Raw genomic sequence first — 25,044 nt, forward strand, 5'->3', positions numbered from 1 at the left:
CACTTCCCCGGGCAACTTGATGGCGCTCATGGCATCTGAAGCCTATCAGCACCTCACAAGCAGTTGCCCCTCTGTTATAGAAGAGCTGCTCATCAAGCTTAGCTTGCTCCGTGAACACTTGCAGGTGGAAGGCAAAATCTAGAGTTTATTTAAATGATTTAGATATTTGTACTCCCAGCACTGGCTACATATAGATGTATTTTAATTGTGTTAAAATATTTATTTATGGCTACATAATGTCTTAAAGAAAGGGATTTGCTAGTCAAGTTCTACACCGTTAATTTTTATTGTGATTCGTGCTAGTTATGAGTTGCAACTCCCTTTCTTTAAACTAACGCGCGACTGGCCTGGCTATCAACTACGGGAAGAGCGTCTTGGTCCCGATGCATGTCGACTCTGCGACTCTCGGTGGCATCCAGGAAACCCTCGGCTGTCGCATCGAGGGGTTTCCCCAGACTTACCTTGGGCTGCCTCTGTCGGCTGAGAAGCTTCGCCTGGCTGCGTTTAACCCACTGATCGCCAAAGTGGACAAGTATCTCTCCGGTTGGCGGGCTCTTCTCATGTCGGCAGGTGGGAAGCTCGTTCTTCTCAACGTTGTCCTGGATGCCCTGCCCACCTTCGCCATGGGTGCGCTCGAGCTCCCCCCCTGGCGTGCTCGCCGCCCTCGACAGGCTCCGCCGCGCCTTCCTCTGGGCTGCCACGGACAAGGTAAGTGGCGCCAAGTGCCTCGTGTCCTGGGAGCAGGTCTGCCGGCCGAAAACCGAAGGAGGGCTTGGTGTGCGCTCCATCCCCACCCAGGATTCCTGCCTCCTGATCAAGCTCCTCCACCGCATGCACTGCGCCACCGATGAGTCTTGGCCACGTTGGGTCTGGGGAGCGCAGGCCGGCCTCCCTCTTGAGATCGACGGGGCCAATATTGCGCTCCTAGGCGCTCACTGGACCTCTCTGCGTCGTCTTCTTCCTCTCTACCGCGGCATCTCCCGTGTCAAGCTTGGTGACGGGGTGCGGACTGCTTTCTGGCTGGATTGGTGGCTTCCCTCTGGACCTGTGGCCACCGCTATGCCGGAGCTCTTCTCCCACTGCTCTCTGCAGTGCGCTTCGGTTCGTCAGGTGCTGACTGATACGTCTCAAACGTATCTATAATTTCTTATGTTCCATGCTAGTTTTATGACAATACTCACATGTTTTATACACACTTTACATCATTTATATGCATTTTCCGGCACTAACCTATTAACGAGATGCCGAAGCGCCAGTTCCTGTTTTGTGCTGTTTTTGGTTTCAGAAATCCTACACAGGAAATATTCTCGGAATTGGACGAAACGAACGCCCAGGGTCTTATTTTTCCACGGAGCTTCCAGAAGACCGAAGGAGATACGAAGTGGGGCCACAAGGTGGCGACACCACAAGGCGGCGCGGCCAAGGAGGGGCCCGCGCTGCCCTATGGTGTGGGCCCCTCGAGCGCCTCCCGGCCCCTGCGCCTATAAATTCCCTCCGCGAAAACCCTATTACCGAGAGCCACGATACGGAAAAAGTTTCAGAGACGCCGCCGCCGCCAATCCCATCTCGGGGGATTCAGGAGATCGCCTCCGGCACCCTGCCGGAGAAGGGAATCATCACCGGAGGGCTCTACATCACCATGCATGCCTCCGGATTGATGCATGAGTAGTTCATCCTTGGACTATGGGTCCATAGCAGTAGCTAGATGGTTGTCTTCTCCTCTTGTGCTATCATGTTTAGATCTTGTGAGCTGCCTATCATGATCAAGATCATCTATTTGTAATGCTACATGTTGTGTTTGTTGGGATCCGATGAATATTGAATACTATGTCAAGTTGATTATCAATCTATCATATATGTGTTGTTTATGTTCTTGCATGCTCTCTGTTGCTAGTAGAGGCTCTGGCCAAGTTGATACTTGTGACTTCAAGAGGGAGTATTTATGCTCGATAGTGGGTTCATGCCTCCATTGAATCTAGGACAGTGACAGAAAGTTCTAAGGTTGTGGATGTGCTGTTGCTACTAGGGATAAAACATCGATGCTTTGTCTAAGGATATTTGTGTTGATTACATTACGTACTATACTTAATGCAATTGTCTGTTGTTTACAACTTAATACCGGAAGGGGTTCAGATGATAACCTGAAAGTGGACTATTTAGGCATAGATGCATGCTGGATAGCGGTCTATGTACTTTGTCGTAATGCCCTGATTAAATCTCATAGTAGTCATCATGATATGTATGTGCATTGTTATGCCCTCTCTATTTGTCAATTGCCCAACTGTAATTTGTTCACTCAACATGCTATTTCTTATTGGAGAGACACCACTAGTGAACTGTGGACCCCGGTCCATTCTTTTACATCTGAAATACAATCAACTGCAATCTCTGTTCTCTGTTGTTTTCTACAAGCAAACATCATTCTCCACACCATACGTTTAATCATTTGTTTACAGCAAGCCGGTGAGATTGACAACCTCACTGTTAAGTTGGGGCAAAGTATTTTGGTTGTGTTGTGTAGGTTCCACGTTGGCGCAGGAATCCCCGGTGTTGCGCCGCACTACACTCCTTCACCAACAACCTTCACGTGGCCTTCATCTCCTACTGGTTCGACAACCTTGGTTTCATACTGAGGGAAACTTGCTGCTATACGCATCACACCTTCTACTTGGGGTTCCCAACGGACGTGTGTTTGACGCGTTATCAAGCTAAATTTCTGGCGCCGTTGCCGGGGACCTGAAGAAAAGTTACACCACAAAGATTTCTATCTCCCACGTCGACTACACGCCAGCAATAAATTTCTGGCGCCGTTGCCGGGGAGATCAAGACACGCTGCAAGGGGAGTCTCTCACATCCAATCTCTTTACTTTGTTATTGTCTTGCTTGGGGAATGGTGTTTTGGCACCCGGGAGCATATGCTCCCGGTTGTTAAACTTCATTTTAAATACACTTTCAAAATGTTGAAAAATTCAAACACAAAATTTAGTGGGTACATTTCGAAATTCTACACGTTCACAAAGTGGTTCCACAGAAAACCGATATTTTGAGTGTCATTTGTAAAAAAGACAAATTTTGATGTAGAAAAAGGTTGTGTACGAGACGTTTTGTTTCTCTTTTTCATACAAGTCACAAAAAATGTCGGTTTTTCGTAAAACTTGATGTGCGCACGTAAAATGTCGATACGTAAACGGGAAAAATTTTGTACGAATTTTTTCGACATTTCAAAATTGTTTTTCGGGTGGCAGGAGCATATGCTCCCATGTGCCGAATTGAATTTCTCTCTTGGCTTTACTTTATTTTATTTTCTGTTTTGTTTGCTTTCTCTATATCAAAAACACAAAAAAACTTAGTTACTTGTTTTACTTTACTTAATTTAGTTTGCTTTACTTATTTTTATTACTGTTAAAATGAATACTCCTGAGAACACTGATACGTCTCAAACGTATCTATAATTTCTTTTGTTCCATGCTACTTTTATGATGATACTCACATGTTTTATACACATTATATGTCATTAATATGCATTTTCCGGCACTAACCTATTGACGAGATGCCGAAGAGCCAGTTGCTGTTTTGTACTGTTTTTGGTTTCAGAAATCCTAGTAAGGAAGTATTCTCGGAATTGGACGAAATCAACGCCCAGGGGCTTATTTTTCCACGAAGCTTCCAAAAGACCGAGGGAGAAACGAAGTGGGGCCACAGGGCGCCGCCACACTAGGGCGGAGCGGCCTAGAGGGGGCCCGCGCGGCCCTAGCGTGTGGGGCCCCCGTGACTCCTCCGACTCCGCCCTTCCGCCTACTTAAAGCCTTCGTCACGAAACCCTCTGTACCGAGAGCCACGATACGGAAAACCTTCCAGAGACGCCGCCGCCGCCAATCCCATCTCGGGGGATTCAGGAGATCACCTCCGGCACCCTGCCGGAGAGGGGAATCATCTCCCGGAGGGCTCTTCATCGCCATGATCGCCTCCGGATCGATGTGTGAGTAGTTCACCCCTGGACTATGGGTCCATAGCAGTAGCTAGATGGTTGTCTTCTCCTCATTGTGCTATCATGTTAGATCTTGTGAGCTGCCTATCATGATCAAGATCATCTATTTGTAATGCTACATGTTGTGTTTGTTGGGATCCGATGAATATTGAATACTATGTCAAGTTGATTATCAATCTATCATATATGTTGTTTCTGTTCTTGCATGCTCTCCGTTGCTAGTAGAGGCTCTGGCCAAGTTGATACTTGTAACTCCAAGAGGGAGTATTTATGCTCGATAGTGGGTTCATGCCGCCATTGAATCTGGGACAGTGACAGAAAGTTCTAAGGTTGTGGATGTGTTGTTGCTACTAGGGATAAAACATCGATGCTTTATCTAAGGATATTTGTGTTGATTACATCACGCACCATACTTAATGCAATTATCTGTTGTTTACAACTTAATACCGGAAGGGGTTCGGATGATAACCTGAAAGTGGACTATTTAGGCATAGATGCATGCTGGATAGCGGTCTATGTACTTTGTCGTAATGCCCTGATTAAATCTCATAGTACTCATCATGATATATGTATGTGCATTGTTATGCCTTCTTTATTTGTCAATTGCCCAACTGTAATTTGTTCACCCAATATGCTATTATCTTATGGGAGAGACACCACTAGTGAACTGTGAACCCCGGTCCATTCTTTACATCTGAAATACAATCTACTGCAATTGTTCTTTAATGTTCTTCGCAAACAAACATCATCTTCCACACTATACAATTAATCCTTTGTTTACAGCAAGCCGGTGAGATTGACAACCTCACTGTTACGTTGGGGCAAAGTACTTTGATTGTGTTGTGCAGGTTCCACGTTGGCGCCGGAATCCCTGGTGTTGCGCCGCACTACACTTCGCCGCCATCAACCTTCAACGTGCTTCTTGGCTCCTACTGGTTCGATAAACCTTGGTTTCTTATCGAGGAAAACTTGCATCGTACGCATCACACCTTCCTCTTGGGGTTTCCAACGGACGTGTGTTAACTGCACGCATCAAGCTCTTTTTCTGGCGCCGTTGCCGGGGAGATCAAGACACGCTGCAAGGGGAGTCTCCCACTTCCAATCTCTTTACTTTGTTTTTGTCTTGCTTTACTTTACTTTATTTACTGCTTTGTTTGCTCTTATATCAAAAACACAAAAAATTAGTTGCTAGCTTTACTTTATTTACTATCTTGCTTGCGTTCTCCATATTAAAAACACACAAAAAAAAAAAATTAGCTACTTGCATTTAGTTTATTTTGTTATCATGTCTAGCTCTGAACCTGTTACTTCTCCACCTCACGAATTAATCTTTACTTTTAAACAAGGGGATGAGGAGAGATTTAAAGATGCTTGGTCTAGAATTTTTGATTCTTATCGTAAAGCTGAACCTCAAATGACTCTAAGTTTGCTCCTTAGTAACTTTTATTTTGGGCTTATGATTCGCTATAGATATGCCTTGGATGCTGTAGTGGGAGGAGATTTCCTTTATTGCGATGGGGATCGAGCTTTTAATGCCATAAAAAAATTGGTTGCATCACATAGTTCAGCTAATAATTTTGATTCATCTCTTATTAGTATTTATAATAGATTAAACACTCTTGAAACAAATACATCTTGCTTGAAAGAAAGGTATGGTCAGATGCGTGAGCGTCTTGATCATGTTTTAGTAAACTCTGAACCTTCAATGTGGGACCCTACCGTTAAAATTGCTATTGGTGGTGAAACTTTTTATGCTCATTGTGATATTATGTCTGAATTTTGCCTTATGCCTAAGAGTATTTATGAATCTTTGACACTCTGGGGACTTACTGAAGGTGGAGAAGGAATAACTCTTACTGATAACTCTGTTATAATTCCTAAGGGAATAGCCGAGGGTGTGTTCACAACCATTCTTGGAAGAACGGTATCCACTGATTATCTTGTTATTGAATGTGTAGGAACAGGACAAATCACACTTGGAAGATCCCTCTTGAAACTATTGGGAGCAATCATAGATGTGGGAAAAGGCACCCTAAAATTCACCTCTACACCGGGAGGCGGCCATGTATTTCCTAAACCAAAGAGTAAGAAAAAGAGTAAGAAGGGTAGGCGTAAAGCCCGAGGTAATAATGTTGATGCTTCATCTCTTGATAATACTTGATTCACACTTTCTGCGCCTAGCTGAAAGGCGTTAAAGAAAAGCGCTTATGGGAGACAACCCACTATTTTACTACAGCACTTTTGTTTTATATTTGAGTCTTGGAAGTTGTTACTACTGTAGCAGCCTCTCCTTATCTTTATTTTATTGCATTGTTGTGCCAAGTAAAGTCTTTGATAGTAAAGTCAATACTAGATTTGGATTACTGCGCAGAAACAGATTTCTTGCTGTAACGAATTTGGGCAGGGTTCTCTGTAGGTAACTCAGAAAAATCTGCCAATTTACGTACGTGATCCTCAGATATGTACGCAACTTTCATTCAATTTGAGCATTTTCATCTGAGCAAGTTAAGTGCCCCAGAAAAATTCGTCTTTACGGACTGTTCTGTTTTGACAGATTCTGCCTTTTATTTCGCATTGCCAGTTTTGCTATGTTTGATGGATTTCTTTGTTCCATTAACTTTCAGTAGCTTTGTGCAATGTCCAGAAGTGTTAAGAATGATTATGTCACCTCTGAATATATGAATTTTCAATTATGCACTAACCCTCACTAACCATCTAATGAGTTTGTTTTGAGTTTGGTGTGGAGGAAGTTTTCAAGGGTCAAGAGAGGAGGATGATACAATATGATCAAGAAGAGTGAAAAGTCTAAGCTTGGGGATGCCCCCGTGGTTCATCCCTGCATATTTTAAGAAGACTCAAGCATCTAAGCTTGGGGATGCCCAAGGCATCCCCTTCTTCATCGACAACTTATCAGATCACCTCTAGTGAAACTATATTTTTATTCAGTCACATCTTATGTACTTTGCTTGGAGCGTCTGTTTGTTTTTATTTTTGTTTTTTTGAATAAAATCGGATCCTAGCATTCTTTGTGTGGGAGAGAGACACGCTCCGCTGTTGTATATGAACACATGTGTTCTTAGCTTTATTCTTAATGTTCATTGCGAAGGTTGAACTACTTCGTTCATTGATATATGGTTGGAAACGAAAAATGCTGCATGTGGTAATTGGTATAATGTCTTGAATAATTTGATACTTGGCAATTGTTGTGCTCATATAAATCATGTTTAAGCTCTTGCATCATGTACTTTGTACCTATTAATGAAGAACTACATAGAGCTTGTTAAAATTTGGTTTGCATGATTGGTCTCTAGAGTCTAGATATTTTCTGGTTAAGGTGTTTGAACAACAAGGAGACGATGTAAAGTCTTATAATACTTACAATATGTTCATATGTGAGTCTTGCTGCACCGTTTTATACTTGAGTTTGCTTCAAACAACCTTGCTAGTCTAGCCTTGTATTGAGAGGGATTCTTCTCGTGCATCCAAATCCTTGAGCCAAAACTATGCCATTTGTGTCCACCATACCTACCTACTACATGGTATTTCTCTGCCATTCCAAAGTACATTACTTGAGTGCTACCTTTAAACTTCTATTCTTTGCCTTTACAATACATAGCTCATGGGAAAATAGCCTTAAAAACTATTGCGGTGAAAAATATGTACTTATGTATCTTATTTCTTAATAAGTTGCTTGTTGAGCGGTAACCATGTTTCTGGGGACTCCATCAACTTTTACCTTTGTTGAATATCATGTGAGTTGCTATGCATGTTCGTCTTGTCTGAAGTAAGGGCGATTTTCATGATCAAATGGTTTGAGTATGCATATTGTTAGAGAAGAACATTGGGCCGCTAACTAAAGCCATGAATCATGGTGGAAGTTTTAGTTTGGACGCAAATCCTCAATCTCTTATGAGAATTTTATCTGTTGTTAAATGCTTATGCATTAAAAGAGGAGTCCATTATCTGTTCTCTATGTTGTCCCGGTATGGATGTCTAAGTTGAGAATAATCAAAAGCGAGAAATCCAATGCGAACTTTCTCCTTAGACCTCTGTACAGGCAGCATAGAAGTACCCCTTTGTGACACTTGGTTGAAACATATGTTATGCAATGATAATCCGTGTTAATCCAAGCTAATTAGGACAAGGTGCGAGCACTATTAGTACTCTATGCATGAGGCTTGCAACTTATAGGATATCTTATACATAACACATATGATTTATTACTACCGTTGACAAAATTGTTTCTATGTTTTCAAAATGAAAAGCTCTAGCACAAAAATACTAATCCATGCTTCCCTCTGCGAAGGGCTATTCTTCTACTTTATTGTTGAGTCAGTTTACCTATTCTTTCTATCTCAGAAGCAAACACTTGTGTCAACTGTGTGCATTGATTCTTACATGCTTACCTATTGCACTTGTTATATTACTTTGTGTTGACAATTATCCATGAGATATACATGTTGAAGTTGAAAGCAACCGCTGAAACTTATATCTTCCTTTGTGTTGTTTCAAAGCTTTCTACTAAGAACTTATTGCTTATGAGTTAACTGTTATGCAAGTATTATTGATGCTTGTCTTGAAAGTACTATTCATGAAAAGTCTTTGCTATATGATTCAGTTGTTTACTCATTGTCTTCATCATTGCTTCGAATCGCTGCATTCATCTCATATGCTTTACAATAGTATTGATCAAGATTATGATAGCATGTCACTTCAGAAATTATCCTTGTTATCGTTTACCTACTCGAGGGCGGGTAGGAACTAAGCTTGGGGATGCTTGATACGTCTCAAACGTATCTATAATTTCTTATGTTCCATGCTACTTTTACGATGATACTCACATGTTTTATACACATTATATGTCATTATTATGCATTTTCCGGCACTAACCTATTGACGAGATGCCGAAGAGCCAGTTGCTGTTTTCTGCTGTTTTTGGTTTCAGAAATCCTAGTAAGGAAATATTCTCGGAATTGGACGAAATCAACGCCCAGGGGCTTCCAGAAGACCGAGGGAGAAACGAAGTGGGGCCACGGGGCGCCGCCACACTAGGGCGGCGCGGCCTAGAGGGGGCCCGCGCGGCCCTAGCGTGTGGGGCTCCCGTGACTCCTCCGACTCCGCCCTTCCGCCTACTTAAAGCCTTCGTCGCCAAACCCTCTGTACCGAGAGCCACGATACGGAAAACCTTCCAGAGACGCCGCCGCCGCCAATCCCATCTCGGGGGATTCAGGAGATCGCCTCCGGCACCCTGCCGGAGAGGGGAATCATCTCCCGGAGGGCTCTTCATCGCCATGATCGCCTCCGGATCGATGTGTGAGTAGTTCACCCCTGGACTATGGGTCCATAGCAGTAGCTAGATGGTTGTCTTCTCCTCATTGTGCTATCATGTTAGATCTTGTGAGCTGCCTATCATGATCAAGATCATCTATTTGTAATGCTACATGTTGTGTTTGTTGGGATCCGATGAATATTGAATACTATGTCAAGTTGATTATCAATCTATCATATATGTTGTTTATGTTCTTGCATGCTCTCCGTTGCTAGTAGAGGCTCTGGCCAAGTTGATACTTGTAACTCCAAGAGGGAGTATTTATGCTCGATAGTGGGTTCATGCCTCCATTGAATCTGGGACAAGGTGATGTAAAGTTCTAAGGTTGTGGATGTGCTGTTGCTACTAGGGATAAAACATCGATGCTTTGTCTAAGGATATTTGTGTTGATTACATTACGCACCATACTTAATGCAATTGTCTGTTGTTTACAACTTAATACCGGATGGGGTTCGGATGATAACCTGAAAGTGGACTATTTAGGCATAGATGCATGCTGGATAGCGGTCTATGTACTTTGTCGTAATGCCCTGATTAAATCTCATAGTACTCATCATGATATATGTATGTGCATTGTTATGCCTTCTTTATTTGTCAATTGCCCAACTGTAATTTGTTCACCCAACATGCTATTTATCTTATGGGAGAGACACCACTAGTGAACTGTGGACCCCGGTCCATTCTTTACATCTGAAATACAATTTACTGCAATTGTTCTTTACTGTTCTTCGCAAACAAACATCATCTTCGACACTATACAATTAATCCTTTGTTCACGACAACCGGTGAGATTGACAACCTCACTGTTACGTTGGGCCAAAGTACTTTGATTGTGTTGTGCAGGTTCCACGTTGGCGCCAGAATCCATGGTGTTGCGCCGCACTACACTTCGTCGCCATCAACCTTCAACGTGCTTCTTGGCTCCTACTGGTTCGATAAACCTTGGTTTCTTTCTGAGGGAAAACTTGCTACTGTACGCATCACACCTTCCTCTTGGGGTTCCCAACGGACGTGTGTTAACTGCACGCATCAAACACTAAGTTGTGTGATTTCACTAGCACCAATAATAATGATTTTATATACACTCCTATTGCTCCACCTGCTACTACAGCAGAATTCTATGAAATTAAACCTGCTTTACTAAATCTTGTTATGAGAGAGCAATTTTCTGGTGTTAGTTCTGATGATGCTGCTGCCCATCTTAATAATTTTGTTAAACTTAGTGAAATGCAAAAGTATAAGGATGTAGATGGAGACATTATAAAACTGAAATTGTTTCCTTTCTCCTTAAGAGGAAGAGCTAAAGATTGGTTGCTATCTTTGCCTAAGAATAGTATTGATTCATGGACTAAATGTAAAGATGCTTTCATTGGTAGATATTATCCTCCTGCTAAAATTATATCTTTGAGAAGTAGCATTATGAATTTTAAGCAATTGGATAATGAACATGTTGCCCAAGCGTGGGAAAGAATGAAATCTTTGGTAAAGAATTGCCCTACCCATGGACTAACTACTTGGATGATCATCCAAACCTTTTATGCAGGACTGAATTTTTCTTCGCGGAACCTATTGGATTCAGCTGCTGGAGGTACTTTTATGTCCATTACTTTGGGGGCGACAACAAAGCTTCTTGATGATATGATGATAAATTACTCTGAATGGCACACGGAAAGGACTCCACAAGGTAAGAAGGTAAATTTTGTTGAAGAAACCTCCTCCTTGAGTGATAAGATTGATGCTATTATGTCTATGCTTGTGAATGGTAGATCTAATGTTGATCTTAATAATGTTTCTTTAGCTTCATTGGTTGCTCAAGAAGAGAATGTTGATGTGAACTTCATTAAAAGTAATAATTTCAACAACAATGCTTATAGGAATAATTCTGGTAACAACTATAGGCCATATCCTTCTAATAATGGTAATGGTTATGGTAATTCTTATGGTAATTCTTACAACAATAGTAGAAGTGTACCCTCTGGTCTTGAAGTCATGCTTAAAGAATTTATTAGTACACAAACTGCTTTTAACAAATCTGTTGAAGAAAAGCTTGGTAAAATTGATATTCTTGCTTCTAAGGTTGATAGTCTTGCCGCTGATGTTGATATTTTAAAATTAAAAGCTATGCCTAATGAAACTAAAGATATTAAGTCATTTGCTACAGCAAACGCTATCCAAGTTCGAATTAATGAAAATATTAGATTGATGGCTGACTTGCATGCTAGGTGGGAAAGAGAAGAAAAATTTGCTAAAGAGAATAATGTAGCTAAAGTTTGGACTATTACCACCACTAGTAATGTTGATGCTTCACATGTTGCTAAACCTCCTACTATCAATAGTAAAATAATTGGTGTTGGCAATGTTTCTACTCCTAATGCAAAGCGTGCAAAACTGCCTGAAACTGCTAAAACTGCTGAAACTGTTTGTGATAAAACTGCTGAAATTTTTCAAAATATTGGGGACAATGATCCCATTGTTGTAGATCATAATGGTTTAGTTTTTGATGATTGTCATATCTCTGAAGTTATTAAGTTCTTACAAAAACTTGCTAGAAGTCCTAATGCTAGTGCTATAAATTTGGCCTTTTGTTATCACCAGATTTTGGACAAATCCAGAGGTGGGCCGTAAGAGAGATGGGCTTGGAAGACTACACGTGGAAGATCTCTGAAGCGGCCTTGCACGGAGAATTTGGGCTAGTTTGCCCGTGTATCTTTAATTATAGTAGGTTATGTTTTAGATCAAGATTAGAGTTTTACCCGTGCACGGTTAGGTGCACGCCTGAATTAGAAAGTCCCCTGGACTATAAATATGTATCTAGGGTTTATGGAATAAACAACAACTCACGTTCAACCCAAAACAAACCAATCTCGGCGCATCGCCAACTCCTTCATCTCGAGGGTTTCAATCAGGTAAGCGACATGCTGCCTAGATCGCATCTTGCGATCTAGGCAGCACAAGCTCCACGTTGTTCATGCGTTGCTCGTACTGAAGCGTCTTTGATGGCGAGCAACGTAGTTATCATAGATGTGTTAGGGTTAGCATAGTTCTTCGTATAACATGCTTACGTAGTGCAACCCTTGCATGTCTAGCCGCCCTCACGCCTATCTCAGGTGTGGGGGCGGCACCCTGCTTGTTCATCATCTAGTAGATCTGATCCGTTACGATTGCTCCTTGTTCTGCAAGGATTAGTTTAATATCTGCAATAGTTAGGCCTTACAAAGGGGGGGAGGATCCAGCGGCACGTAGGGTGGCGTTCGCAAGTCCTAAACAGGATGTTCCGAGGATCAACGTCATGTTGGTTTTTAGGCCTTGTTTAGGATCGGCTTATGAGCACCGTGCGTGGCCGCGAGGCCCAACCTGTAGTAGGATGATCCGATTATGCGGTGAAAACCCTAAATCGTCGTAGATCTCATTAGCTATATCTTGATCAAGCAGGATCACCAAGTATTCGTGCACCCCGTACGAATCATGGGTGGATCGGCTCTTTGAGCCGATTCACAGGATAACCTGAGAGCCGATCGAGGCTCGTATTTAATGTTTACGTGTATGCCATGCAGGAACTAAGCGAGGCATCCCCATCACCTTCCCCGACCAGGTATAGGTCAGGTGGCACGCCCTTGCACTTCGCATCGCCGCGTGTGACCAGAAGAGCATTGCGGGCCGTTGCTCGGAGGGGTCTCAGCCAGCCGCAGCTCTAGGCTCTTCCCGGCTCTACACTGTGTTGACAGGCCGCTGCCCGCCGGTGGGTTTTGGCAGACAACACATTCTGGCACGCCCGGTGGGACAATCGTCTACATCAACCACATCGCCATCTACATCTGAGATGGCGGCGGACGGCACGCCAGTCACCTACGAGGAGCTGCCTGCCGAGCTCAAGAAGAAATATGACGAGATCAAGGTCACCCTCGAAGCCGACCTCATCGGCTCTTTCCAGAGAACCCGTTCCCATGGCATCAGATGGAAGGGATTCTCACCGCAAGGTGCACTCGATGGGATAGATCTCTCTGCCCCGTCGGAGGAACGCACCAGGGGCCTACGGCAGGAGATCAACTACTTGGTGGCTCACTCACTACACCGCCACTCTGAAAACTTGGTCAACGTGTTGGAGCGTCTCGCTCTGCGCGTGATCCAGGAGATCATGAGCCACCAGTACTCGCCGTCAGGACCAGCTCTCGGGACGCATCAAGGAGAGTTGCCACTCCAGTCCCGTCCACCGCTGCCATATGCGTTGGCAGCACCACCTGAAGTGCCGGCTACACCGGCATTCGTCGTCTACAAGATTGGTGGTGATCCTAGTGACTACCAGTTCTTGACCGAGGCGCCTAAGGAGATCCCTCAAGGATACGCGTGCACGTATGTGCCAGATTGTGGCAACTGGGCACTCTCAAACCAGGCCACAACATCAGGGACTCCGGTGAAAACAGGAGAAACGTCGACGACGAGCTTGAGAAGCGTACGTGGCTAACTAAGTACGCCACCCCGACGAAACTCAGAGCCCAGCTCCTGCAGTTGGCTCGTAGCTGGAAAAGCAAACATGGCTGGCTAAGTACGCCACCCCGGCGAATCTTCGAGTGCAACTTCGCAGCCAAAGACATCGGATCGATCGCACCATACCGAGAGACCAGTTCGGCATGGTGCCGAAAAGAAGGGCAATCGGCTATTCCAAGCCGTACCCCGACGAGTACGAGATGATCCCGCTGCCACCTAAATATCGGCTCCCTGACTTCTCCAAATTCAGTGGATCAGATGGCTCCAGCTCCATCGAGCACGTCGGCCGATATTTGGCGCAACTAGGACCGGCTTCAGTGTCGGATCAGCTACGCGTGAGGCTCTTTTCACAGTCCCTCACGGGATCGGCTTTTGGATGGTACACCTCTTTGCCAGCAAACTCCATCCAGTCTTGGAAGCAATTGGAAGAACAATTCCATACGCAATACCATTCAGAAGTTTCCGAGTCTAGCATTGCCGATCTAGCACAACTACGTCAGAAGCGCGGAGAAACGGTGACAGAATACATCCAGCGCTCCAGGAATCTTAGGAACCGATGTTATTCGGTTCGTATAACTGAAAAGGAAGCAGTCGAGTTGGCAGTAGCTGGCCTTGCAACACAGCTCAAGGACATGGCCTCCCAAGCAGATTATCCCTCGCTGGCGCACATGGTTCAGAAACTATCAGCATATGAACAGCGCCACCCGGACCTGTACCAAGACAAGTTCAAGCGTGTAGTAGTCCTGGTCGATGCAGAGGAAGACGAAGTTCCTGCGGGAGACCAAGAAGTAGCAGTGGCTGAGTGGACTCGGGGAGGAACCCCCGTGTCCTGCAAATGGGTAAAGCCACCAGGGCCGCCCAGGGGATTTGATTTTGACGTGACCAAGACTGAACAAATCTTCGACCTCCTGATCAAGGAGAAACAGTTGACGATTCCTGAAGGTCTCAAGTTCCCCACGGCGCAAGAGCTAAACGGAAAGCCGTACTGCAAATTCCACAACTCGCTCTCCCATGCCACCAACGACTGCAGGGTGTGGCGTCAGCACATCCAAGCGGCGATAGAGAAGGGGCGTTTAATTTTCAACCAGTACGCCATGAAGGTCGACACCCAACCCTTCCCCGCCGTTAACATGGTGGAAGTCACCTACCCTGAGGGTTGCCAGCCAGGTCCCACGTTCAGCATCAACATGGTAGGACCTGGGAACCACTCTGGCAAAGATGGAGATGAGGGCAGCTGCTCTCATAGCAAGGACACAAAGGAGGCCGCTCCACGCGATCGGCTCCATCATGAGGGCAAGCGCTACGTCACAGAGGGAGAAGTGAAGAACATAAGATATCAACGACCTCTCTCTGATCACCTCATCAACAAATATGTGAGTCAGTATGACCAACGCCGACGGTCCAACTATGATGATGAAGGAGATCGTCTGGCTAGAGAAGCCAGAAGACATCGTCGGCATGATCGCGATGAGGAGGAGCACGAGCGCCGTGCCACGGACAAGTCAAGGGAGCAAGATGACAACGCCAGACACTGGGACTGCCCTTTCTTCGTACATCGCTGGGATTCAGGAATGAGCCGATTGCCCACAATCGGCAATTGCCCAGAATGCAACCAGAAGAAGAAGGAGGCAGCCAACGTGTCTGTGTTCAAGCGCTTAGGGCCTCTCCCGCCACAGAGCAAACGTGCTGAGTCACCTCGTTGGGCAGATCTTGAGGATTCCGAAGACGAGGGACTAGAAGAAGAAGAAGACAGGTACCACCGTCCAAGGTGGTGCCCTGACGGACTCAGCCGTTCACAAAAACGCAGGGTTCAGCGGTTGCGCGGCCTGGAGGAAGCCGAAAGGTTATACTTGCACACGCTAAGGAAGGCACGACCTGATCTGGCTGCAAAGGTCCAGCGAGCCCTGGATGAAGAGGGTCGTCCACGGAGAATGGAGTGGCGTCCCAAGCAAAAGAAAGCCGATGATGAAACATCGGCTGGCACAAACATGGTGCTCGTCTTGCCGACAGAGCTTAGTGCTCCACGATTATACGATGCATTCAAGGTGGACGACAGCAGGCGCATCAAGTCAGAGGTTGGGTTGGTTTTATCCAGCCTAACCGAGTAGCAAGATTAAACCAATGAGCAACTTGGCGAGGCTGATCCTTGTGATCGGCCCCAAAGGTCTATGAAGGGATATTACAAAACCTTCATCGAGCAAGCAATGTGGAGGCCGATTCCAGCAATCGGCCAAAATTATCCTCTGCACATATTCTGCTTGTGTTCAGCAACAATCCACTGGGCGGCGGCCACGTCAGCAGATGAAAGTCAGCATGAATCTTTGCGAAGCCGACGTACAAGAGCAGTGCCCTGACTAACCATGAAAGCCGATATCTGCAGTCATTTGGCAGATTCGGCTCGGGGGGCATATAGTCAGATGAACATGTGCAGATAAACATGTGCAAACTTGCGTGCAGTGGAACATTGGGGGCCGATTAAGGAGAAAAATCGGCCAAATAATAAAAAAAAAATTTCGCACGAAGCAAAGCCGATGCGCGGCCATCGACTCTAGTACAGACCAAGACCAAGACCAAGACCTACTGGCTATCGCAAGATGTGCTCAAGGCTCACGTTTTCGCTAGGATGGTTTTCAGTTTGGTGTTTCATCTACAACATCGGCATTCAGTGGAGGGGAGCTGATCAATGACATGTGCATCCTCGCCGGTATTCTCGCCTTGATTAAGGCTCGGGGGGCGGCTCACCCTAGAAAGATCTTTGCCCTGAAGAGCCGATCTGGCCAGAAATCGGCTGGTTCTGTGTTCTAACTGAGAAGCCAGTGGCAGCTCGCCCCGAAAGTTCTTGGCCCTGGGGACCCAATTTGGTTGGAATCGGCTGGTTCTACATCACAGTTACCCTGAAGAGTGGTGCTTTTGGTATAGGAGTGCCAGTCTCACCATCCAAGCTGATTCAGCGACAGTCCCAGGGTCCTTTTGAAGCTTATCAGGAACCAATGCGTTGCCAACAGTCATTGAGCTTTGTTTGAGTTGACAGCCGACGAAGTCAGAAGAGGTGAGGCTCGGGGGGCAGCAAGCTTGGTGGATGCTCTATTCAGGAGCTGATGGGGATACCATCGGTTAGACCTTTATGGCGACCTTCTTCACAAAATAATGAGCGTTCAAGGAAGATTAGTTGGTCTGGTTGGAAGAATTCAAAGGCGTTCCGGGAGACTCTATTTTGTCCACCAGATCTCAAGATCGTCAGTGAAGAATCGATGGACAGTAAAATGTGGAGGCCGGTACACGAAATCGGCCAGTAAAAAAGTTTTTGAAACAGCCGTACGTAACATCGACTTTAGAGTTGCAAATGTTGTGGTCAGATATCAAGTTGCAGTCTGAATCGAGGAGTGTTTGCTTGGATATCTGTCCGATTTGGGATTTAAGTTCGGCCTTATGGGCGTGTGAGGGTGAAAAGCCGATACGTTGCTATTGGTTCTTGGTGCATTGACCTGTTTTGGCAGTCGGAGGATTCGATATTGAACCAATGGAGAATCACATTGAAAGAACAATTTTCATTGATTCGAAGAGGGATTTTTACAAGGAAGAGCCGATGGCTCTCAAAAGATCATCCGATGCCTAATGCACTACTAGCCCTATGCTACTCCCTGATCTAAGGGCCGTCGCCGCCCTCGTCGTCGCCATCGTGGTTGTCGTCGGCGCTGCTGCCGGTGGGCTCCTCGTCGCTGTTGATGAAGCCGCCGGTAGGGGCTTCATCTTCCTCGTCATCGTCGTCATCATCCGACCAGGCCCAGCCACGGAAGCGCTTGGCCGGCGGGTATCCCGCGGAGGAGGAGTCGTCTTCCGACTCCTCCGCCTCTTCTTCCTCTTCGTCGGAGGGGAGGACTGCCTCCCATGGGAAGAGGTCGTCGTCACCCGCCGGTACCAGCTCCCCGTCGACGAGGAACTGGAGGTCCTCCTCCCCTTCGGTGAGGGGTTCGTCGTCTTCCGATTCGAGGGAGAAGTCCCAGTCCCGCGCGTCCCAATACTCTGGGGCACGGGCCTCGTAGATGGCCATCAGATTGACCTCCTGCTCGGACCCGCTGGAGGAGGAGGACTGGAAGGACAGGCTGGAGGAGGAAGAGGAATCCATGGCGGGCCGAGAAGGGTTTTTTGTTTACCGAAGGCTACTGCGGAACAGGAGGATGAAGAAGCAAACCGCTCGACGCGGTTAAAAATAAAGGGGACGGGGAGGTTTAATGCTGTGGTGATTTCCGAGGAGGTGGTGCCAAAACTGTCAAATCGTACAGAGAAGTTGGGAAGGTAAATTGTCATGATGAAAACTGCTGCGACGGTTTTGCTCTGCCACGACATGACCCGACGAAAGAGAAGCGTAATGATTTTGGAAATGTCATTTCCAAAACCAGGGGGGCATGTGTTATCACCAGATTTTGGACAAATCCAGAGGTGGGCCGTAAGAGAGATGGGCTTGGAAGACTACACGTGGAAGATCTCGGAAGCGGCCTTGCACGGAGAATTTGGGCTAGTTTGCCCGTGTATCTTTAATTATAGTAGGTTATGTTTTAGATCAAGATTAGAGTTTTACCCGTGCACGGTTAGGTGCACGCCTGAATTAGAAAGTCCCCTGGACTATAAATATGTATCTAGGGTTTATGGAATAAACAACAACTCACGTTCAACCCAAAACAAACCAATCTCGGCGCATCGCCAACTCCTTCATCTCGAGGGTTTCAATCAGGTAAGCGACATGCTGCCTAGATCGCATCTTGCGATCTAGGCAGCACAAGCTCCACGTTGTTCATGCGTTGCTCGTACTGAAGCGTCTTTGATGGCGAGCAACGTAGTTATCATAGATGTGTTAGGGTTAGCATAGTTCTTCGTATAACATGCTTACGTAGTGCAACCCTTGCATGTCTAGCCGCCCTCACGCCTATCTCAGGTGTGGGGGCGGCACCCTGCTTGTTCATCATCTAGTAGATCTGATCCGTTACGATTGCTCCTTGTTCTGCAAGGATTAGTTTAATATCTGCAATAGTTAGGCCTTACAAAGGGGGGGAGGATCCAGCGGCACGTAGGGTGGCGTTCGCAAGTCCTAAACAGGATATTCCGAGGATCAACGTCATGTTGGTTTTTAGGCCTTGTTTAGGATCGGTTTATGAGCACCGTGCGTGGCCGCGAGGCCCAACCTGTAGTAGGATGATCCGATTATGCGGTGAAAACCCTAAATCGTCGTAGATCTCATTAGCTATATCTTGATCAAGCAGGATCACCAAGTATTCGTGCACCCCGTACGAATCATGGGTGGATCGGCTCTTTGAGCCGATTCACAGGATAACCTGAGAGCCGATCGAGGCTCGTATTTAATGTTTACGTGTATGCCATGCAGGAACTAAGCGAGGCATCCCCATCACCTTCCTGACCAGGTATAGGTCAGGTGGCACGCCCTTGCACTTCGCATCGCCGCGTGTGACCAGAAGAGCATTGCGGGCCGTCGCTCGGAGGGGTCTCAGCCAGCCGCAGCTCTAGGCTCTTCCCGGCTCTACACTGTGTTGACAGGCCGCTGCCCGCCGGTGGGTTTTGGCAGACAACACCTTTACAAAACATATTACAAATGCTCTTATAAAAGCTAGAGAAGAGAAATTAAAACTTGAAACTTCTATTCCTAGGAAGTTGGAAGATGGTTGGGAGCCCATCATTAAGATGAAGGTCAATGATTTTGATTGTAATGCTTTTGTGATCTTGCTGCAAGTATTTCTGTTATGCCTAAGAAACTCTATAATATGCTTGACTTGCCACCATTGAAAAATTGTTATTTGGATGTTAATCTTGCTGATAATTCTACAAAGAAACCTTTGGGGAGGATTGATAATGTTCGCATTACGGTTAACAATAACCTTGTCCCCGTTGATTTTGTTGTCTTGGATATTGAATGCAATGCATCTTGTCCCATTATTTTGGGAAGACCTTTTCTTCGAACTGTTGGTGCTATTATTGATATGAAGGAAGGGAATATTAAGTATCAATTTCCTCTCAAGAAAGGTATGGAACACTTCCCTAGAAAGAGAATGAAGTTACCTTTTGATTCTATTATTAGAACAAATTATGATGTTGATGCTTCTTCTCTTGATAATACTTGATTCACACTTTCTGTGCCTAGCTAAAAGGCGTTAAAGAAAAGCACTTCTTGGGAGATAACCCATGTATGTTTTTATTACTGTTTTGTTGAGTCTTGGAAGTTGTTACTACTGTAGCAACCTCTCCTTATCTTTACTTTATTGCATTGTTGTGCCAAGTAAAATCTCTAATAGTAAAGTTGATACTAGATTTGGATTGCTGCGCAGAAACAGATTTCTACCTGTCACGAATTTGAGTAGATCTCTCTGTAGAAGAATCAAAAAAATCTGCCAATTTACATGCGTGATCCTCAGATATGTTCGCAACTTTCATTAGTTTTGAGCTTTTTCATTTGAGCCTGTTAAGTGCCTCTAACAAATTCATCTTTACGGACTGTTCTGTTTTGACAGATTCTGCCTTTTTATTTCGCATTGCCTCTTTTGCTATGTTGAATGGATTTCTTTGTTCCATTAACTTTCAGTAGCTTTGGGCAATGTCCAGAAGTGTTAAGAATTATTATGTCACCTCTGAATATGTGAAATTTTGATTATGCACTAACCCTCTAATGAGTTTGTTTTGAGTTTGGTATGGAGGAAGTTTTCAAGGATCAAGAGAGGAGGATGATACAATATGATCAAGAAGAGTGAAAAGTCTAAGCTTGGGGATGCCCCGTGGTTCATCCCTGCATATTTCAAGGAGACTCAAGCATCGAAGCTTGGGGATGCCCAAGGCATCCCCTTCTTCATCGACAACTTATCAGGTCACCTCTAGTGAAACTATATTTTTATTCTATCACATCTTATGTGCTTTACTTGGAGCATCTGTTTGTTTTTGTTTTTGTTTTTGTTTTTGTTTGAATCAACTCGGATCCTAGCATTCTTTGTGTGGGAGAAAGACACGCTCCGTTGTTTCATATGAACACTGGTGTTCTTAGCGTTACTTTTAATGTTCATGGCGAAGGTTGAAACTGCTTCGTTCATTGTTATTTGGTTGGAAACAGAAAATGCTTCATGTGGTAATTAGTATATTGTCTTGAATAATTTTATACTTGGCAATTGATTTGCTCAATAGATCATGTTTAAGCTCTTGCATCATGTACTTTGCACCTATTAATGAAGAACTACCATAGAGCTTGTTGAAATTTGGTTTGCGTGATTGGTCTATTTAAAGTCTAGATATTTTCTGGTGAAGTGTTTGAACAACAAGAAAGACAGTGTAGAGTCTTATAATGCTTGCAATATGTTCTTATGTAAGTTTTGCTGTACCGGTTCATACTTGTGTTTGCTTCAAACAACCTTGCTAGCCAAAGCCTTGTACTGAGAGGGAATACTTCTCGTGCATCCAAAACCTTGAGCAAAAACCTATGCCATTTGTGTCCACCATACCTACCTACTATGTGGTATTTCTCTGCCATTCCAAAGTAAATTACTTGAGTGCTACCTTTAAAATTTCATTCTTTGTCTTTGCAATATATAGCTCATGGGAAAATAGCCTTAAAAACTATTGTGGTAAAGAATATGTAGCTTATGTATTTTATTTCTTATAAGTTGCTTGTTGAGCGGTAACCATGTTTCTGGGGACGCCATCAACTATTACACCTTTGTTGAATATCATGTGAGTTGCTATGCATGTTCGTCTTGTCTGAAGTAAGGGCGATTTATCATGATCAAATGGTTTGAGTATGCATATTGTTAGAGAAGAACATTGGGCCGCTAACCAAAGCCATGTATCATGGTGGAAGTTTCAGTTTGGACATTAATCCTCAATCTCTTATGAGAATATTATCTGTTATTGAATACTTATGCATTAAAGAGGAGTCCATTATCTGTTTTCTATGTTGTCCCGGTATGGATGTCCTTAGTTGAGATCTATCAAAAACGAGAAATCAAATGCGATCTATCTCCTTGGACCTTTGTACAGGCGGCATAGAGGTACCGCTTTGTGACACTTGGTTGAAACATATGTTATGCAATGATAATCCTTGTAAATCCAAGCTAATTAGGACAAGGTGCGAGCACTATTGGTATTCTATGCATGAGGCTTGCAACTTATAGGATGTCTTATGCATAACACATATGAATTATTACTACCGTTGACAAAATTGTTTCTATGTTTTCAAAATAAAAGCTCTAGCACAAAAATAGTAATCCATGCTTCCCTCTGCGAAGGGCCCTTTTTCTTTTACTTTATGTTGAGTCAGTTTACCTACTTCTTTCTATCTTAGAAGCAAACACTTGTGTCAACTGTGTGCATTGATTCTTACATACTTGCTTATTTGCATTCATCATATTACTTTGTGTTGACAATTATCCATGAGATATACATGTTGAAGTTGAAAGCAACCGCTGAAACTTATATCTTCCTTTGTGTTGTTTCAAAACTTTCTACTAAGAATTTATTGCTTGATGAGTTAACTCCTATGCAAGTCTTATTGATGCTTGTCTTGAAAGTACTATTCATGAAAAGTCTTTGCTATATGATTCATTTGTTTAATCATTGTCTTTACTATTGCTTCGAATCACTTCATTTATCTCATATGCTTTACAATAGTATTGATCAAGATTATGATAGCAGCATGTCACTTCAGAAATTATCCTTGTTATCGTTTACCTACTCGAGGGCGAGTAGGAACTAAGCTTGGGGATGCTTGATACGTCTCAAACGTATCTATAATTTCTTATGTTCCATGCTAGTTTTATGACAATACTCACATGTTTTATATACACTTTACATCATTTATATGCATTTTCCGGCACTAACCTATTAACGAGATGCCGAAGCGCCAGTTCCTGTTTTGTGCTGTTTTTGGTTTTAGAAATCCTACACAGGAAATATTCTCGGAATTGGACGAAACGAACGCCCAAGGTCTTATTTTTCCATGGAGCTTCCAGAAGACCGAAGGAGATACGAAGTGGGGCCACGAGGTGGCGACCCCACAAGGCGGCGCGGCCAAGGAGGGGCCCGCGCCGCCCTATGGTGTGGGCCCCTCGAGCGCCTCCCGACTCTGCCCCTGCGCCTATAAATTCCCTCTGTCGCGAAAACCCTATTACCGAGAGCCACGATACGGAAAAAGTTCCAGAGACGCCACCGCCACCAATCCCATCTCGGGGAATTCAGGAGATCGCCTCCGGCACCCTGCCGGAGAGGGGAATCATCACCGGAGGGCTCTACATCACCATGCCCGCCTCCGGATTGATGCGTGAGTAGTTCATCCTTGGACTATGGGTCCATAGCAGTAGCTAGATGGTTGTCTTCTCCTCTTGTGCTATCATGTTTAGATCTTGTGAGCTGCCTATCATGATCAAGATCATCTATTTGTAATGCTACATGTTGTGTTTGTTGGGATCCGATGAATATTGAATACTATGTCAAGTTGATTATCAATCTATCATATATGTTGTTTATGTTCTTGCATGCTCTCCGTTGCTAGTAGAGGCTCTGGCCAAGTTGATACTTGTGACTCCAAGAGGGAGTATTTATGCTCGATAGTGGGTTCATGCCTCCAGTGAATCTGGGACAGTGACAGAAAGTTCTAAGGTTGTGGATGTGCTGTTGGCACTAGGGATAAAACATCAATGCTTTGTCTAAGGATATTTGTGTTGATTACATTACGCACCATACTTAATGCAATTGTCTATTGTTTGCAACTTAATACTGGAAGGGGTGCGGATGCTAACCCGAAGGTGGACTTTTTAGGCATAGATGCATGCTGGATAGCGGTCTATGTACTTTGTCGTAATGCCCTGATTAAATCTCATAGTAGTCATCATGATATGTATGTGCATTGTTACGCCCTCTCTATTTGTCAATTCTCCAACTGTAATTTATTCACCCAACATGCTATTTCTTATTGGAGAGACACCACTAGTGAACTGTGCACCCCGGTCCATTCTTTTACATCTGAAATACAATCAACTGCAATCTCTGTTCTCTGTTGTTTTCTACAAGCAAACATCATTCTCCACACCATACGTTTAATCCTTTGTTTACAGCAAGCCGGTGAGATTGACAACCTCACTGTTAAGTTGGGGCAAAGTATTTTGGTTGTGTTGTGCAGGTTCCACGTTGGCGCAGGAATCCCTGGTGTTGCGCCGCACTACACTCCTTCACCAACAACCTTCACGTGGCCTTCATCTCCTACTGGTTCGACAACCTTGATTTCATACTGAGGGAAACTTGCTGCTATACGCATCACACCTTCCACTTGGGGTTCCTAACGGACGCGTGCTTCACGCGTTATCAAGCTAAATTTCTGGCGCCGTTGCCGGGGACCTGAAGAAAAGTTACACCACAAAGATTTCTATCTCCCACGTCAACTACACGCCAGCACTGACACACGGGCTCGACGCCGTGCTTGCTCCGCGCCTGTCTGCCGTTGCCTCCGGCCAGCGTGAGGCCCTCCTGCTGCTGTTGTCGTCTGTGCAACTCTCCAACAGCGTCGACGAGCGCACGCTCCCGCTCTGCGGCAAGGCGGGTGGGAAGCTGAGCACCTCCGCCCTCTACAAGTTATGTTCCTATGGCGGGGTTCTTGACGAGCGGCACGAGTTCGTCTGGGGCAACTACGCCCCGTCAAAAGTCAACTTCTTCGGGTGGCTTGCCGTCAAGGACCGTATCCAGAGCCGCGGCAACCTCCTTCGCAAACGGATCCTCACCGCCGATGAGAGCGGCTACCCCATCTGCGCGGCGACGCTGGAGACTGCAAGCCATATTATGTTCGGTTGCCGCTTCGCTCGTCGGTTCTGGAGCTCTATCGGAGCGCACCCGGTGGAGCATCGCCAGATCACGGCTACTGCGGCTTGCAGCCTCCCTCCGTCCGCTCTTCCTGGCTCGGCCTCCACTCTTCGCCTCCTCTGCCTGTGGCAGCTCTGGAAACATTGAAACGATGTCGTCTTCAACGGCCTCGCTCCCTCCATTAAGCTTGTCCGAAAACGCTGCCGCGACGACGCTGTTCTCTGGCGCAGTCGTCTCCCTATGTCGAAGCGAGCTGACGTCGATATTTGGCTTGCTTTTTTCCTCCCCAGGCGCTGGCATGCTGCGGCGTGACCTGCTTCTTCCCCCCGAGCACACACCCCCTCTCTCGTTGGGTGATGTCTCCGTGTCTCTCCATGTAATCCTCTGCTGTAAAAAAAACTTC

General features: G+C 45.1%; 1 protein-coding gene across 1 annotated transcript; it reads left to right on the forward strand.

Moving 5' to 3' along the window:
* Positions 1 to 603: 603 nt before the first annotated feature.
* LOC139839237 (uncharacterized) lies at positions 604 to 24,788 on the forward strand. The gene is made up of 2 exons (XM_071829288.1): positions 604 to 1,105; positions 24,238 to 24,788. The coding sequence occupies exons 1-2, from the start codon at positions 604 to 606 to the stop codon at positions 24,786 to 24,788; spliced, it is 1,053 nt and encodes a 350-aa protein (XP_071685389.1).
* The last annotated feature ends 256 nt before the right edge of the window (positions 24,789 to 25,044 follow it).

Source organism: Lolium perenne, chromosome 4 (genome assembly GCF_019359855.2).
Source record: "Lolium perenne isolate Kyuss_39 chromosome 4, Kyuss_2.0, whole genome shotgun sequence".
Classification (NCBI taxonomy): Eukaryota; Viridiplantae; Streptophyta; class Magnoliopsida; order Poales; family Poaceae; genus Lolium; species Lolium perenne.